This window comes from Sinohyriopsis cumingii, chromosome 2 (genome assembly GCF_028554795.1).
Source record: "Sinohyriopsis cumingii isolate HCF-2022 chromosome 2, ASM2855479v2, whole genome shotgun sequence".
In the NCBI taxonomy this organism is placed as follows: Eukaryota; Metazoa; Mollusca; class Bivalvia; order Unionida; family Unionidae; genus Sinohyriopsis; species Sinohyriopsis cumingii.
The window spans coordinates 2,140,312-2,158,738 of record NC_142962.1 but is presented as its reverse complement, the minus strand read 5'-3'; the positions used below and the strand labels follow the sequence as shown (position 1 = coordinate 2,158,738).

Below are 18,427 nucleotides of genomic sequence, written 5' to 3'. Positions count from 1 at the left end.
GTGTTTGAGCGCCTGTTTGGTACGTCCCCGACGAGGGCTGTCCCCAAGAAAAGTGGAGAGTTGGCCGTAGGAGATTGGGGGCGCATTGGCAAAATCAAACGCACTTTCGACAAAGGTTACTTACCTAACTGGACGACCGAATTGTTTCGCGTCACTGGACGAGTGCATGGCCGTCATCCTGCCGTCTATAAATTGGAAGACATGAACGGAGAAGTGCTCAAAGGAACGTTTTATTTGCCCGAGTTACAATGTGTCACCAAAAAAGAAGACGACGTGTACGACATCGAAAGCATTCTCGAACGCAGAACCCGTAAAGTGGGCAAACGACGTGTCAAAGAAGTCAAAGTACGTTGGAAAGGATATCCACCCAGTTTTGATTCTTGGATCGACGCTTCGCAAGTCATCGACTATAAAAAGAAGTGACCATCATGCCCTTTCACACAGACGCAGCTACGTCGACCACTCCTCCTTCACCTAGTTCTTCTGTGCAAGATTTACAAAAACAACCCTTGTGGGTGTGGTGTGGAGAACGTGCCTAAAACGCAAATCGTCTTTTTCTGCCAAATCTTCGTGGTGTATTGTGTCATCGGGGCAGCCATCGCCAATTTGAGTTTGCAACAAGGAGACAAACAATTGTGGACCATTTTATTGAGCAGTTGCATCGGTTACCTGCTTCCCAATCCCTCACTGAAATTCTCCTCGAACGGGAACCACGGGAACCTTATGTCCACTGCCAGTGCCAGTCACCACTCCAACAACAATCACAACCAGAACCTCATTTTGGGCGGAGACACGCCTCTGACGTCCAGTAACCCCTCGGACAGCCACAGAACTCTGGAATTATGAGTCACCAAAACCAATTTTACTTGACCTTACCCAGTGACAGTTCCATGGAGGTGTTCCCCAACAACACGTTGTGCTGTTACACGGCCAAATTACCTCAAGCCATCCAGTTAGATCACGAAGCCCATTGGGAAGTGGCTTTGGTAGAAATGATTCATCCTACACAAATCCAAAACATCACCGAAAAGCAAAACACTTTTGAGGTCGAAATCCTGAACCAACAATTACAAGAAGTCATGAATGACATCTGGTTTTCAGGGGACACAAGACCATCCAACAATTCACCCTTCAATATCTACACCTTGAAAATTCCGGCAGGGTTTTATTTTAGTGGTCAACATTTGGTGGACACCATTACTTCCAGGTTCGAGTTAGCCTTTGGCAAAGCCCTGAACAGAGTCAAAAAAAGTGTCACCCTGGAGTACCATAAAGTGGCTCGTCGCTTACTGATGAAATTTCAGGATACCCAAACGTTGTCCATCAGTTTTAATCGTGACTTGTTTGATATTTTAGGTGGAGACACAAAAATGGCTCCAAATTTTAAACCGAAGATCAACAGCAATACGGAATTTTACAAGTTTTTTCGATTCCCTGTAGAACTGAACCAAGGACTGAATTTGATGTTCGTGTACTCCGATGTGGTGGAGTATAACGTGGTGGGACACACCTCTGTGCCGTTACTGCGTGTCATTCCTTTCAAAGTGGATAGTACCACAACCAGTGACCAGGAAGGTGGAAACACTTACCACGTCCACCGGGAATTTGTACATCCTCATTATTTGCCTGTCAGCAAGTCGTATTTGGACACGGTCAACATTGCTATAAAAGGAGATTTGGGACAAAATATTCCATTCACCAAAGGAAAAGTCACGGTGAAACTCCATTTTCGAAAACGATTCTCTCACGACTCGTAAGTCATGTATCCAGTGTATCGAGGGGTTGCTCGACAGCGAGGACACGGTTTAGGAGATATGTTAAAATCGGCCTTTCGTTCGGTGGCCCCAGTGTTGAAACCGATGGTGACACGCGGATTGCACGCCTTGAAAGATGCGGCACTGACGCAAGGCAAAGAATTTCTCCAAAATGTCATCATCGACAAACAAAACCCTAAAGAAGCCTTCATGAGGGCAGGCAAAAATGTCTTGCTGCAAACAGGCAAAGACCTTTTGGGCCGACGCGAAACACCTATAAATGTCCTGCACGCTACCGAGTCAGGCATTCAGCAAGGACAAGGCAGAAAGAGACGACGAAGAAAACACCCCTTCACCAGACTTCAAGCTAGAAAGGCCAAGAAAAGAAGAACCGTTCGAGACTTAGACATTTTCGATTATTGAGACACAGCAACAAAACAATGATGCACCGAGAGTCTTGCGCTTGTTCCAAGACGGAACTGGATCTGTTTGCCATGCCACCCACCATGATGACCATGCAAGAATCCCAATGGGTGGAATTTCATCCCGTCTCCTCATTGACCGATTCCGCTCCCATCGAGTTTGAAATCAAAGGACAGCCCGAAGATTACATCGATTTGAATAGCAGTTACTTGTACTTGAAAGTCAAAGTTCAAGATAAGGATGGAAATGCTATAGACACTGAGCCAGTAGCTCCCGTCAACAATTTCATGCATTCCTTGTTTAGCGGAGTGGACTTGTACTTGAATAACAAACTAGTCAGTAGCAGCATGGATACTTACCCTTATCGAGCGTACCTGGAAAATCTCTTGACGTACGGAATAGACGTCAAGAACACTAATCTCAATGCCTGTGTGGTATGGGAAGCTGACGATGCAGGCGAATTTGAAACATTCAAAACTGATACAGCCAAAGACCACAATGCGGGATTTGTAGAACGAAGAGACAGAATCAAAGACGGACACAGTTTAGAACTGATGGATCGTTTGCATTTGGACATGTGGTTGCAAGAAAAATATTTGCTGAACGGGGTGGATGTCCGCCTGAGACTGAATCGGAGCAGTGCCGCTTTCCATTTAATAGCTGATAGTGACGATAATTACAAAACCAAAATCCAAGAAGCCAGACTCTACGTACGCCGTGTGGAAGTGTTACCTAAAGTGGGAAACGACATCAGTCCGACGTTGAGCAGAACGACCGCCAAGTATCCGATCCGACGCGTAGAAGTGAAAACCTTCACCATTCCTAGGGGACAGCGATCCATGATTGAAGATCATCTGTTCCAAGGACAGTTACCCAAACGTTTGATTGTTGGTATGGTCGAGAATACAGCCTTCAACGGAGCTATCGCTAAAAATCCTTTTTACTTTCAACACTTTGACGTGTCCAAGATCGAAGTCAGTCGCGATGGCAAGACCTTGTGTACCCGACCTTTCGAACCTAACTTTGACAAGAAGAATTACTTGAGGTCGTACTTGTCGCTGTACGAAGCCACGGGACAGTTAGGAACCAACACCAGTCACGGCATTACGTACGAGGATTATGCAGGAGGCTACGCTTTGTGGGCTTTCGATTTCACTCCAGACCAAGGCAGCGACGAGGGACATTTCCACCCTATAAAATCTGGCCAGATTCGTGTGGAACTTCAGTATGCAAAGCCACTGGACGAGACAGTGAACGTCATCCTGTATGCAGAATTCGATAATACCATAGAAATCAACAGTTTGAGAGAAGTCATTCTAGATTACTAGAAGCTATGGAAGACTGTTATCCCTCTTTACCTAGTGGAGAAGCTTTGAAGATGGAATGTGAGGAGACCGTGGAAGGAGAATCCCAACACAAAGACGAAAAGGACATCGTGATCAAGTCGAGATGTCCAGAACAAGAACAGCAATTGGTCTCCTACTGTGCTACATACCTGGCAGACACAATTACGACATGGATGAAGCATGATTACTATGGATGTCAAAACATCAGTCAAGAAGAAAAATTCAACGAATATCTGGACGAAGCTTGGAGTCTGTTTAAAAAAGACGTGTTACGTTGGTGGTATAAAGACTTGCGTGAACATTTCTGTCCTCCATTAACGACTCGAGACATCCATTATATCAAAACCCTCTTTGACAAATTCAAAGAGAAAGTCGAGATCGAAATTGATCACTTATTATCAGCAAAAGAACATTTAGTGACTTATTTTGATCGTGATTTTTCTAGAAACGATGAGAAAGTAAATCGTTGATTTTGTGACTAGTATACTTATTTTGTTGTCTTAAGCTAGGAAACGTAGTGTCCATCCATGACTCAATGACTTGCAACAGTGGAAATCACAATTTCATTCACGACGTTGCCAACCCTGTTTACAGTAGAGTGTAAATTGAAAAAAATGTTTGATGTTATATTGTTGGATTATTGTTAAAAAATGTTAGAGTTGTTGGTTAGTGTTAAGTGATTTTTGAATAAAAAATGATGTGTTTTGAAAAAAATGCCTTTGTGATTTGTTTGGCTATAAGAATGTTTGATTCATGCTCTTTGACTTCTTACTATCCCTCTCATGACACTCATTGAACATTGCGGCTCGAAAACCGTGGAGGGATGTTTTCCTTCACGTCCGCGCTTTGACTTTAAGAACCGGGTTGTTTCCAGTCTAACCATCCATTGTCGACTCATCCTCCTACGAAGATGTGCTCCAAACTAGCTAAGCTAAACGAAGCCTACGTGAATTTGCATAGGGTCAGACACAGTCTGATACCGAAGCCAGAAGAGATAGAGAATGTGAGAATGCTAAAAGTCACTGAAGACTTGATAGAAGAACTCTTCAGAGAAGAAGTGAACAGGGAGAAAGAAGAATGGACAGAGAAGTACAGACTTCAGAGACAGCAGCAACAACAACAACAACAGCAGCAGCAACAGCAGCAGGAACCTGAACCTGAGAGAGGCTTTGTCGATTGTCGTATCGACACCAAAGAGTTCTTCTTCTCTTTCCGAAGAAGCAGACCTATCGCCAGAAAGTCTATCCTCAGAGGACATTGCATTCTTAGAAACTAAAAGATTGCCATAGCAAACAAAAAAAAAAAAAAAAAAAAAAACCAGCCCTTTTCAGGGCTACCCCAATACTCTACAAAAGAAATAACAATCAATTTGCCAATGTGTGTAGGTAGAGTAGTGTGAATATAAACACTAACTCTTTTTTATAGTGTGAGGGTATGTGTTTGTGTGTTTGTGTTTGTAACATCTCACGTACGTTGGTGTGGATAGTAGATTAAGATCATGTTTTTTGGCTGTTTGAGGTGTGGGGAGAGTAGATTTGGGGGGTTTGATTGGATTGCTTTGCGTATGTGAATAGTATATTGGAGTGATTAATGAAAAAAATTTTTAGAATAGGAATGGGTAGTATAAAAAAGTGAGTGAGTGTTTCTTTTAGGTCCACGCGTTGTTTTTTGGTCATGATCTAGGTAAGATCAATTTTATGTTTTTTAGGGGGATGTTTTCCTTCACGTCCGCAGTTTTAGTATAAACTCGTTCGGCAGTCCAGCTACCCTTGTTGATTGATCAACACCAGAATGAACACGAGACTGGCGAAACTGTTGGAACTTCATGTGCATCTGGAATATGCCAGGCGCCTGTTGAACGAACTGGCCGCGGAGGCCATTGTGGAAGAAGGAAGGATGAGAGAGGAGGAGGAAAGAAGAAATAAAGAAGAGGGGGAGAGAAGATACAAAGAAGAGGAGGAAAGAAGATACAAAGAAGAGGAGAGAAGATACAAAGAAGAGGAGGAGAGAAGATACAAAGAAGAGGAGGAGGAAAAGGAGAAAAGAAGAAGAAATTTCAGAATCCCAGAAACCGAAAATTGGGATTCTGAAGCCACATATCCTGCCTCTGCTCTCTCCCCCAAAAAAGTAAAAAGCAACTGGGGAACAAGATGTGTATGTGGCGCCAGGCCTGGAAGGTGCCACCATTAACCAGGTGTCCATGAAGTTCCAAAAAAAACAGCCCTTTTCAGGGCTACCCAATACTCCAGAAAAGAAATAACCATCAATTTGCCAATGTGTGTGTGTGTGTGTGTGTGTGTGTGTGTGTGTGTGTGTAGGTAGAGTAGTGTGAATATAAACACTAACTCTTTTTTCATAGTGCGAGTGCATGTGTTTGTGTGTTTGTGTTTGTAACTGCTCACGTAAGTTTGTGTGAATGGTAGATTATGGGTTTCTTTATTGTTTCTTAGCGTATGTGAAGAGTATAGTTTGGGTTTTGTAACCGCTCACGTACGATTGTGTGGATAGTAGATTATGGATTTTGTTTATTGTTTCTTGGCGTATGTGGAGAGTATAGTTCGGGTTTCGCAACCGCTCACGTACGATTGTGTGGATAGTAGATTATGGATTTTGTTTATTGTTTCTTAGCGTATGTGGAGAGTATAGTTTGGGTTTTGTAACCGCTCACGTACGATTGTGTGGATAGTAGATTATGGATTTTGTTTTAATGATTTGCGTGTGTAAATAGTAGATTTGGGGTTTGTTTATTATTGCTTCACTTATGTGGATAGTATATTATATGAAATGAGAAAAGTAGGGGATGTTTTCCTTCACGTTCGCGCGTTGTTTGGTCATGATCTAGGTAAGATCAATTTTATGTCTTAGGGAGGATGTTTTCCTTCACGTCCGCGCTTTTCGTATAAGAACCCACCGTATTCGTCGTTCAAACCATTCTACAAAGAAGATGGCTTCGAACCACCTTGACAAAATGCAAAAATTACAAGACGTTTTAGACAATTTAGGAATAATGGAGCAGATGTTAGTGAGACTCAATGAAGACCACTATTCCTATAGTCCCCATCGACTAAAGATGGAAATTAATAACTTAAGAAAAGTAAAGGACATAATAAGTGGTGTCATGAAAGAGATAAAGGAGGAGAAGGAGGATGAAGAGGAAAGGATAAGAATACGAAAATGGAATGAAAAAATTGAAAAAGAAGAAGAAAATGAGAAGAGGAAGAAAGAAGAGGAGGAAGAGAAGAAGAAAGAAGAGGAGGAGAAAAAAAAGAAGAAAAAGAGTGTAGGAGAGAAAATAAGAAGTTGGTGGAGAAAAAGAAGAAATTAGAAGCAGAAGAAGAAGAAGAAAAACCAAAGGCCCTTTTCAGGGCCACCCATATTTCTCGAAAAGAGAATGACTTTTCAATTGCCTACCCCTTTTTTAAATTTAAATTTAAATTTAAATTTAAAAATTTTTTTTTAAAAAAAAATCCCATGTTCAATTCCCTTTGTCCCTAAAGTAGTTTTTTTTTCTAACATGTTCAATTCCCCTTGTCCCTAGACAGACCCAAACTCTATTCCCCATGTTCAATTGCCTTTGTCCCTAGAATCGATATTTTTTTTTTCCATTGTTCGAATGCCTTTGTCGCTAATCTCAATATTTCCTTTTTTTTTCCTTTCTCCAATGTTAAATTCCATTGTCGCTAATCTTACCCAGGGTTTTTTGCCCATGTTAAATTTCTATTGTCGCTAATCTTACCCAGGGTGGTTAATGTTAAATTTCCATTGTCGCTAATCTTACCCAGGGGGTGTTTTTAATGCTAATCTCACCCCTTATACTACTGTTAGATTACTGTTTATGTTGTTATTTAGTAGTCTGGTTCCCTTAGGCATGTATTCCCTGCTGTACTCTCTACTACAGTGGAATGCAGTGCAATACTAAGCAGGGAACCAGACTATTTTATGTGTTCAACTTCACAATCAAACAAGATTCCTTTTATTTTTTTTAAAAAACACAGAACATTTAGTGCGTGAAGTTGCCGTTATATTCGAGAATCACTTATTTTATTGTTATATTAGTAAAATATTGATGCCATGATTTCACTGCAAGTAATAGTGAAACTTCTTCTCATCCATGAGGAAATCTCAGAATGCCAATTCAATAATTACAAATTAATTACAAACTCTGAAACTAGCTTCTCATTAATAAAACGTATCTAAAACAATTTGAAGTCATCAAGTATTTGCTTGGTTGTCTTTCTCTCTTTGGCCACATTTGTGAATGAGTATGCTAATTAAAGATAGTTTAATTAGATTACATTCACCCCCAAAAATTGTAAGTGTTCGATTCATCACTTAAAATGAGTTCACCTGACGCTCAACCATGGCCGCTATCTCTTCACAGGTTGGATTTGCATAACTTTTAATTTTTTATTTATTCGACCACCTTTATTTGATACAAATGTCTAATTAACGTGGCAATACAGCAAATACTTACGCAAATTAGGTATCAAAACACCATCAAGATTTAATTACGTTCTCACAGAAACGTTCATGGACATAGCTGTTATGGTAGATTGACATAGTTCACGTTTGAATACAACAGGGCACATCCTGTTTATAATCACTGCACTGGACTTAAAGATGTAAATAAAACATGCATTTCGCTTGATAATTTTTTTTATTTACTTGGTATTTATTTATTATTGTACTGCCTCAAGTAAGCATTAGTGACATTTTCATTATCGGAATTTTACTGCATACGGTTATTTACGGTGTAGCAAGAATCTTGTTTGGAAAGAAGTTTTAACAAAATACATGCCATCATATTAAAAGTTGATAATTTGATAATGTTGATTCAGATTTCCAGGTCATATGAACCGTTTTTGACGATAAAGCGAGCAATATATAACGGTTTCAGTTACCAATTTTGATTACGATTTTCTTCATGTTCAACAAATATGGATCAGATTTTTGGTACTTTCTAGTAAAAATAATGGGCCCTACACCTGACCCCGTGTTATAAGCGGGTTTGCTACTTACCTGAATTCTGCAGTTAAAAGTTTCGTCACAAATCGACTAAATTTATGTGGATTAGTAGTTACTGTATTTACGGTATGTTTTTTGGACACGGTTTGTTTCGGACACCGTTTTTGGTGGGGGAGGGCGAATATAATATTTATGTGCCTTGTAATTTTCGGATGCTGCTCCACTATAATTTTTTTCTACAACTTATGTTTTCGGACACAAGAAGATCTGCTGCGTCATTTTAAAGTAAAATTCACAGCGTTTTTGTCGTTAATTTAACTGATACAAAGTTCGCTTCATTTGGTTGCCATTTATGGTTTTGATTAGAAACCATGACCCCTGCTTTAAATCATTAAACAACACATCAGTGAGTCGGTATGGATTAGTGAATTCATTGGCATTGTGCAACAAAACAAACCCCTTATCCCTGAGGCATTATATACCAAGGTTAAAACATAGTTATTGTTCTACAAGTAATAAACATCGTTTTAGATGATAAATATTGATTGTAGGTGCTACATGTTCGGTACATCGTGTGCTCTTTTAACGAAATCCAGATGGCTGCCTTTTATATCCAAACACACCTGTCAAATAAATCCCACAAGTTATACCATTAACAATTATCACCTAGACACCGTGAAATCCCTATATACATCTAAACAGTCTTCGAGCGGTCGATTGTTTCGAGTCGGCAAGCTCTGCTCATTTTGAAGCTAGTCTCAGTTAGGTGGGGGGGGGGGGGAGAAGAGAGAACCACAACACATAGATCACCTTTATTTAAACAAATACCAACATATTAATCACAATGACTTGCATATTGCAACTTGCTTGTTATTTTTACCCCTCCTAGGCGTGCGTACAACACTCATCCCATATGGAGCCTCTCTCCCTTGGTGCTCAAAGATTAGCCATCATACATGTACCGGTATTTCTGCTCTCGGTACACAAATGTTTCTGTTATAAATATCTTCAGAATTATAATTCCAAAATATTTTTATTTAGCTTGTATTAATATCTTTATTTCACAGAAATAAAGCTTGCATGCGTTTGCAAGGTAGATTTAAATGATCACTCAGAGGTCTAGAAAACGCTTAATCACGCGTATTTGGATGCAATGTGTTTACCTGGGACGCAGATAATCCCTCATACAGGAGTCTTCCGAATGCACACATTTAGCGGACGGCAAATTCAGTAGCTTGCCAGTCCGGCTTCAGCCATCAGCGGAGTGGGAAATGTGTTGATCAAATGATCATTTTAGCTGTGCTGGTATTTACAGTGAGAAAATTCTTGTGGCTGAAAGACCCCCAGATGTACATGTTGTCATTGTAAGAGTACATCTGAAGAACATGACCCAGTAGCTTGGCGGCAAGTTCAAAGACTTGTCTAGCTGCAGAGTGTTGGGAAAATGTACTGATATTTACAATGGCTAATTCAGGCTGATTTTTTGAGTGTTTGTAATTAATTGTCAGTTACGGGTAAAAGCCCAACATTCAGTATACTTTCATGTGTCAAACAGAATGTTATTTCATCGAACAGTTTCAGCAGGTAATTAGTAGACTAAAATCGTAATTTCAAGATAGGTAGGTGCACCTTTTAAGAAATAAATTATTATTCTATTTATATACATGTTTCCCAAGTTCCCTTCAAGATATATATATTTGGAATTACTCGTATGCCCCCCCCCCCATCTACTGAGTGGAAGTGTGTGTGTGTGTATGTGTGTGTGTGTGATTTGGATCTTTAACGTAGCTTTTACACTTTTTCAGTCTTATCGCTACGATGTCTGCAGTGTGGCAGTTTATAGTGATGTCTAACACTGGGGCATCATGCCGCAGACATGTAGCATGATGTCCCACCCAGTCACATTATCCTGACACTATGCCAACCAGTCCAAACACTAACCTCTTAATGCTGAACGCCAAGCGATGCAGCTGTTAGTAACATTTTTGTACGTCTTTGGTATGACTCGGCCGGGGATAGAACCCACGACCTCCCGCATCCGAGGCGGACGCTCTAACCACTAGGCCACTGGAGCGGTCTACTGCCTGGAAGACTTACTGACAAAACAAACCTTGTGAGTGAAGGACTAATCATCAGCTGTACGAGCAGCATCTTCTAGACGTTCTACCTAATGTTCGTCAAGTTAAGTATTGCCGTCACTATGGACGCAATGATTGAACTTTTCAAATAATATGAGTTGTATTTGCATTACTTTTCTCCTTTTGCATTTTTATTTCTCATTTAACATTGTCAGTGGTCTTCGTAGAGTATGTCCAGTAATCTATTTCTAAAGTTCTAAAATATAAAGATTCTAACCAATCCTAGGTAGGATTGGAAACAAAACCCTAGATGACATCGTGAAAGCTTTCAGGTTTCGTTATAGATATGTAAAACTAAAATAGTGTGACTTCGAAAATTCCTAAACAAAGTGAATTTAACTTTCAAATCCAAGGGTATCATATATATTTTAGAGAAATTCGTATCCAAGGCAAGCCCCCAGTTTTCTGTTAAGAATCTTTGATCTTAAACACAATAACATTAGGGATCGAAAGCCAACAAGTTTTGTAAATTTAAACTAATTTATTTCCCTAGAATACAAAATGAAAATTTAAAAAGAATTTACAGTATTGTGAATTAAATTATAAATATATTGTCCTAACAGTTCTTTCAGAAGTCCAATGTATGAAGTTGTAACTGAATTCTGGCGGTATTTTACATGAGTTCAAATGACATTAGAACAGAAGAATTGATCACAGTATAGTGATAAATGAAAAGAAAACCCGCATATTTAGGACAGTTAATAGAGGTTCAGCGTCTTTGCATGAGACAAAACTATTTTCATGCTTAAAGTAATGCTAAAACGATAACTAATACGTTAGTTTTTGTGGAACAAAGTTACAACACAGACGAAGACATCATGGTAATCTTTCAAACATTTGTTACCAAGTTACGTAGTCATGATAATGTGGTGCATAATTGGATACCAAAACAACTTACATAACTCCAAAGCCTTGTATACATTTGAATTAGATTCAGCCATCAGTACCGAACTAAATAAGGGTGGTATTCTTAACACGTTTTGTAAATAATCCACGTAAGTACGACTACAAAACTGCACTGCAGAGGACACCGAACAAAGACCAGGTCGGTGAAACTCATGTAGACAGAATGAATAATCACGACAATGTTGCGTTCTTACAGGTTCTGTCATTACTCCAGTACACATCGCCAACGTAAATATTTGCTGTTTAGATATTGCACCTTTTAGCGAGCTGCGTTTGACAATTTAGAAACACCAGACAAAGAAGGTATCATAAAGTAACAGATCATTTATAGTGATACTAATAATGCAAGAAGTTCGGCCGTGTACCTTTGAAATAGGTTATGAATATATAACCCCGCAAAATCCTTTTAAAACACCTTAATAAAACAAATGTGGATAACAAAGGACAAATGTGGATAACAAGTGACAAAACAAATAAAATCACATGTTACGGAATGAAAAGAAAGAAAACAAACAATTCAACCAGCACTTTCAAGCAACCAGCTCGTAACATTGCCAGTAAATCCAGGTAATATTTCTGCTGCATTGATAGACAGATTGAACAAATATTTGTCTGCATTTATCAAGCCTTTCTTATTTTGTCACCGGACGAATTAGTATTATCTACTGAACGAGCACCTCCACCGCTTATTCCTTCGCCAAATACTGAACCTTTTATCAGTGTTCCGTCGCTGTAATTTTAGCGGCTTATCTCTGAATAATCTTACACTAGTATAAAAACACGTAGACTAGTTACAACTTGAAGAGAACATACAGTTGTAAAACATGCAGACTAATAACAACCTAAAGAATAATTACATTTGCAAAACACACGGACTAGTTACATAAAGTTCACTTTCTGCCAACAATAAATGCTGAAGATCAAATAAAAAGATCTGCAGACTAGTTACAACTTGAAGATCGCAAAGCTTTTATCGTCTATAAAACATGTTGCAGTTTAGTTACAGCTTTGAGATAACAACTTTGTATCGCCTATAAAACCCACAGACTAGTAACAGCAAGCTCCACGTTAGCGAACAATAAACAACGAAGCTTAAACAAGATAATATCGTCTATGCCACATGCAAACTAGTTTCAGCAAGTTCCCTTTTGAAACCAGCAAACATTCAATCGATGTCGCCAATAAAACATGCCAACTAGTTACAACAAGTTTCCTGTTTGCGAACTGTAAACACTACGGTTATGTTTTCTCTTTTTCCATTGGTAAGATAAATCAGTGCTAATACTTCGTATTTTCAATAATGAATTTAAGGTTATAGATTTCTAAATTAAAATAAAGTAGTGCAGAAAACTATTTTACAAGCTTCCATTGTTATTAGTCAGGGTAGAGACCTTGTTTTCAGATAGCGTAAAATAATTTCCTAGATAACGACAGATGTAATTTACTGTGACACAATCCTGCCGCTTTCTTAAGTTATGCATTTTTATATAATCAGGCAATGAAAGTGAGATGTATTTACGAAAAGGGAGTGGCGGTTAGCGTGTTTTGCCGAAGAGTGATATTAATCTTCTAAACTTCGATTCTAAAGGAAGTTTGGTATGTAATAAAAAGAAAAGTTTCTTTTCCTATGTTGATACCGGATACATTTCATCGTGTTGTATCACTAACTATATCTTGTAACTCGTGGCTTCGCTACTTGTTAAAATATCATGTTTTTGGCACCACACCATGAAATATATGAGACACTGTAAGGATGAAAATTTATGTCGATCTATAACGAGAACATTAATTTGGGCCAGAGCACAATTAATTAGATTTAACGGGACAGGTGCTTGTTAAATCGATATACTGCAATGATTTAATGTCTGTGTCGGGAAAGGAAGTGATTCTTAATTAAGACTTTGTTTACTTAATCGTTAGACGACTAGCAAAGGGAAGGTTAACTTTTAAGTTTTTCCAGATCTGTTATTTGGAAATCCAGAAGTCAGGCTGACCACAATTTAGTTCCTAATTATAAAAGGCTGTAGATATATTTAATCCTGATTGGTTACGCTAAATAAGGGACGTGGTTACAACGCGTAATTTCTTGGGGTTAAGTTGCCCTCATCGAAAAAAAGAACCAGTCAGTCTGCGTTGTTCCTGCAAGAGTGAAAATATAGGAGACTCCGAGATTAAATTCGAAGGAAATTCTCTCCTAAAACATTTGTCTGAAAAGTCAACGGACATTTCTGCCGGTAGAAGCGAACAAAGTTTGAAAGCATAATGTATTTGCGTCAATCTCATGTAATTCGTTGATACCAATATAATGATTTGCTTGAATTTATTTGCTTATATTTGTATGAATTTATTTGTTTAAATTCGTATATCAATATTCTGGATATGAGTGTAACTGTGAGTACATCTATCTGAATTCGTACAATGATCTTCTGAATAAAAGTTTGACTAATTGTTTGAATTTGTCGCCTTGATTCTTATAGGAATCTACTAATTTCATGCATTACTCTAGTTGATATGAGGTACGAGAATCCATGTGAATTCTCCGATCTAAAATGATTTCACGTATGATAAAGATTTGAATGTGTGTATTCGCTAAAAATAACGTAGTTAAACAATGTAATGAATTTCATTCATTCATTTGTGTACTTGAGACGAGAACTGAACTGTTATGTCTTGTGTAATGTTAATGGGAATCAGTGATGAAATAGCCATTAGGAAGTACATTGATCTTATGTTACTAGGTTTGTTTATGGTCTCCATTTTTAGCTTGACTAGATAGCCTTTGTGATCTGTTTGAATTCCGTTAGAACGATATCTGATATAACGAGAGGGGAGTAATGATCTGTTCCCAGTAGGACAACTGACAGATGATTTAGGTTGCTTCTCTGTCTATTTTGAAAGGTGAAATATGTCCGCTGACGTATCCACTGAAGTATCTACGGACGTATCCACTGACGTATCCAAAGACCTACTTATCCAAGTATCTACGTACTTAATTATCCACCTACCCACACAAATTTTGAGGGCCGAAAGAGGCGAGACAGTAGGGAGATTGGAAAAGGGAAAAGCGAAATGACATAGAGGAACCACCACAGTGACGTTGAAGTGGACCGGAATAAGCAGGTTATGAAGTTGTGCAAGGCAATGACTTCGATGGTTCACTCGATTATATGATGAACTAATTTTATCATTTAAAACAGATCTGCTATTTATATAAGTATATTTGTGTTCGAAATGTGCTTAAAGATGTTTTAATAAAGAAGTGCATGCTTCTAATGTAATGTATTACCACAGTTGTTAATGTAATTGATTACGTTTTTTTTCTTCCATGTACGGGGGCTCGTGTCATTCTGTTCTATATATCTGCTCAGATCTCTGTTTATTCCGTCTATAAGTTTGACGCCTTATTTTTAATAATTACTCGATCTGGGCAACAATACCGAGGGAGATCACCCTATAGATAACGATAGCCAAATAAAGCGGACACCTTGTAAGAAGATACAACCTCGCAACAACACCACCAGTAGCACCGATACAGACATTAACGTATGAAAGAAAAATATCCACATGTATTCTCTTTTTGATATATTGTTCATGCTTTGGAAACCTACACGTCCAGCCAAATGGCGGATATTAAATCGTCTTCCCCTGAGTGAATATTTGATAACGGAATTCAACTGAAATCTACTCGAATTAAATCGGGGCTGCATAAATGATGTGGAAAAACTTGGGTACTATGCACCTGTCAAGATGGCGGATGAATCCACCGATACGTTGTCATAGAGTAGATGGATGCATTAGGTACCAGTGGGCGGAAGGGTTGTTATTAGTGTTCTGCAACTTTTGAAAAATCTTTGACGGCATACAAATGTCCAGTGACAATCCGAATACTTCGAGCAATTTGTGGTCTCTGCTCGTTTCCTCCAGTCCAGCTTTATTATTTTCTCTTGAATTTGGTTTAAACAGTAAACCCATGTGGTCATCACCTTTAACAATCTAATTGGAACGCCTCTAGTCGCTCTGTCCATGTGTCATCACCTTTAACAATCTAATTGGAACGTCTCTAGTCGCTCTGTGTAGTTTTGGAGAGGAGCCGTTTGGTGATTTTAACTCGAGTCTATATTTTCTCAGCGGAACCCATCCTATATAAACCTCCCGTGCATCGAATGATCCTTTATTTTATTAAAAGAGTCTGGCGAATACGTGATATATATATATATATATATATATATATATATATATATATATATATATATATATATATATATATATATATAAAATATTAATGTCTTCCAATGTGAATCGAGCACCTTCGTCTATTGCCACCTCCACAACAGCCCCATCAACAATCGCAAAATAGTTCTCCAGAACGTGGGTCATAGAATTTGTTCTTCTTCTCCGACAGTTTTCATGTCATTGTCTTTGGTACATGTTCTGTATTTGCAACTGTCGGGCGTGCTGCAGCTACAAACCAATTTATAGAACGTTATTTGGTATATCAATCGGCACATACTGTACTGACAGGTTAAAACAAAAGTTATGACAAAATATATTTAGAACTCCCTCGCATGTAAATTCTTGTACAAGTAAGTGTTTCTGTATTACTACAGTATTGGATTGCATACAATTTACTGACATGTTCAAAGAAACCAAACATTTATAACAAAATATATTATGAACTCCACGTATGTAAAGTCTTACACAAGTACGTGTTTGTGTATGTACCACTGTACTGATTTACATGTATGAAAAACATTATACAAGTACGTTTTTCTGTATGTACAACTGTATTGGATATTTGTAATTTATCTATGCATGTACTCTGTTAAGCCATACATAATGGTCTTACACTGCAGATACTTTTGTACTGATTGCATACAATTCATGCTTATATCTTCTACAATTTTGTCAACTGTGCAATTCTTTTTAGTAGTCGGTACTTTATGCTCATTTGACCTTTGACCGATTTAAAACATTGATTGCTATACATGGCTACACCAATAGTTTCTCGCGAGCAGTCGAAAACTATTAGCTGCATTTAAGTCCTCATTTCGATTATTTAATAAAATATTGTGAAAGAAAACAAACAAAAACGGCAAACTGGAAACATATTTGAGCGGAAAAGGTTCTACAGCATTTAGGTCATACAACAGTAGGAAAGTAAGTCGCGACTGTACTACGATAATACGTTAGATTACAAGTATACAGCACCGTGAAAGAGCCAGCGGGGTCTTGACACGTGAAGGTCGGGTGCTAATTCGTATTGGACTTTCTACCTATAACTATCGTCGTTCAAAATCTAAGTTGTATCCAGGACATAGGGCGCTGATAGGAGAGCCACGTAAATTTCATGTGACCAGTCGCAGATAAGGAGGTCCACAGCTCACATACCAATATATGGATCCTACAGGTGTGAGAAATACATAGAGTATTTTTTAATGAGTGGGAAACGGCATACATTCAATTCAATACGCAAACAGTTTCAACAGGGACATTTTTCAGTCATGGCCATGAAATTAAAATCTAAGACTTTTCTTCTGATTTGTATTCTGTGCGTTTTATATCTTCTATTGAATACAGAACTGAATACGGAAATTTATAATTCCTCCCGGACTTACCCTAGCAGAGGATACGTAAAGTATTTTCCATCCGAAAACTACACATACAAGGGAAATAATTCAGTACCAACCATATTGTTGTGGACGTCATTTTATAACGAAGCATCTGAATCCTGGCGAGAAAGGTCAGAGCCGTGCATGGAGGGTTGTCCGTGGAAGTGTATTTTAACTACTAATAAGGGTATGGTCCCCTACAGTGACGCTGTTTTATTCCATCTCTCGGATACATACTGGGTTGGAAAAAATACCGAAATACATAGGATGTTTTTTAAATTTCCTGCATATCGTCGACCTCACCAGGTAGGTAAAGAGTTTTTAACATGACAACGATTACAGTTATATCCGGTTTTATTATTATTATTATTATTATTCGCTATTAATTAGCTGCCAAATAAACTTTACTTAGATAAATACAGTGAGAAAAAGTTGATATACTTTACTCGGTTAAAAGGTGAGATTTCAAAATTCATGTCCAGTGAATAATGTTCCTTATAAATTCTTTCCAACTTTTGTACAAACTGGACCATATCGATTGTGGGCTAAGTATGCAGACACCGCCAAAATATATAATGGATTAATCAAGGGCTTATAAACCAAGACGATGGGTAAAGAAAATTTACCTCCGTACAACGAATTACAAAAATTTGTATCACCTTTAGACATGTTTAGAAAAGACGTATACAACGCAATTCCTGCCTGGCACTCTCTCTCTCTCTCTCTCTCTCTCTCTCTCTCCATATAGGCAAATTATTAATATTATGGATACAGCATATTGCAATAAATGAAAAACTATGGTGTGAAAATGCTTTTACGTGTTCTCACCTGTATATTTATGTGTTTGTTTCAAAACAGTTTTTAAACATTATCGACTGTCAAGTTTTCGAAGCGAACAAAATTAAATTGCTTCTTTAAATGGCAATTGATTAATTACTTTTTACCTATCTATAAGTACATTACAATACTCTGGTGTTCATCTTTTGAAACCATAAGATCGCCGATGTTACGCCTGAGTAACACGTCTAGCTGTTATTTCATGCTACATATGAGTAACATGTCTAGCTGTTATTTCATGTTACGCATGAGTAACATGTCTGTTATTTCATGTCAAGTATGAGTAACACGTCTAGCTCTTATTTCATGTTACGTATTAATAAAATACGTCTAGATGTTATTTCGTGTTACGTATAAGTAACACACCAAGATGTTATTTCAAAGTTAAATGTAATTCTTTTGGACTTCGTTAAATTTTGGTTAAAATTTGAAAACTAATAAGGAATTGT

The 18,427-nt window shown here is 38.1% G+C and overlaps 1 protein-coding gene across 1 annotated transcript in view; it reads left to right on the top strand.

Moving 5' to 3' along the window:
• The first annotated feature begins 16,780 nt into the window (after positions 1-16,780).
• The window catches only part of LOC149804204 (alpha-(1,3)-fucosyltransferase fut-5-like), a 77,511-nt gene continuing 75,864 nt past the window's right edge, over positions 16,781-18,427 (top strand). The window contains exon 1 of the mRNA XM_089937901.1: positions 16,781-17,447. Coding sequence (XP_089794027.1) covers positions 16,968-17,447 — 480 coding nt within the window. The 5' untranslated portion in view covers positions 16,781-16,967. The remainder of the gene's footprint in view (positions 17,448-18,427) is intronic.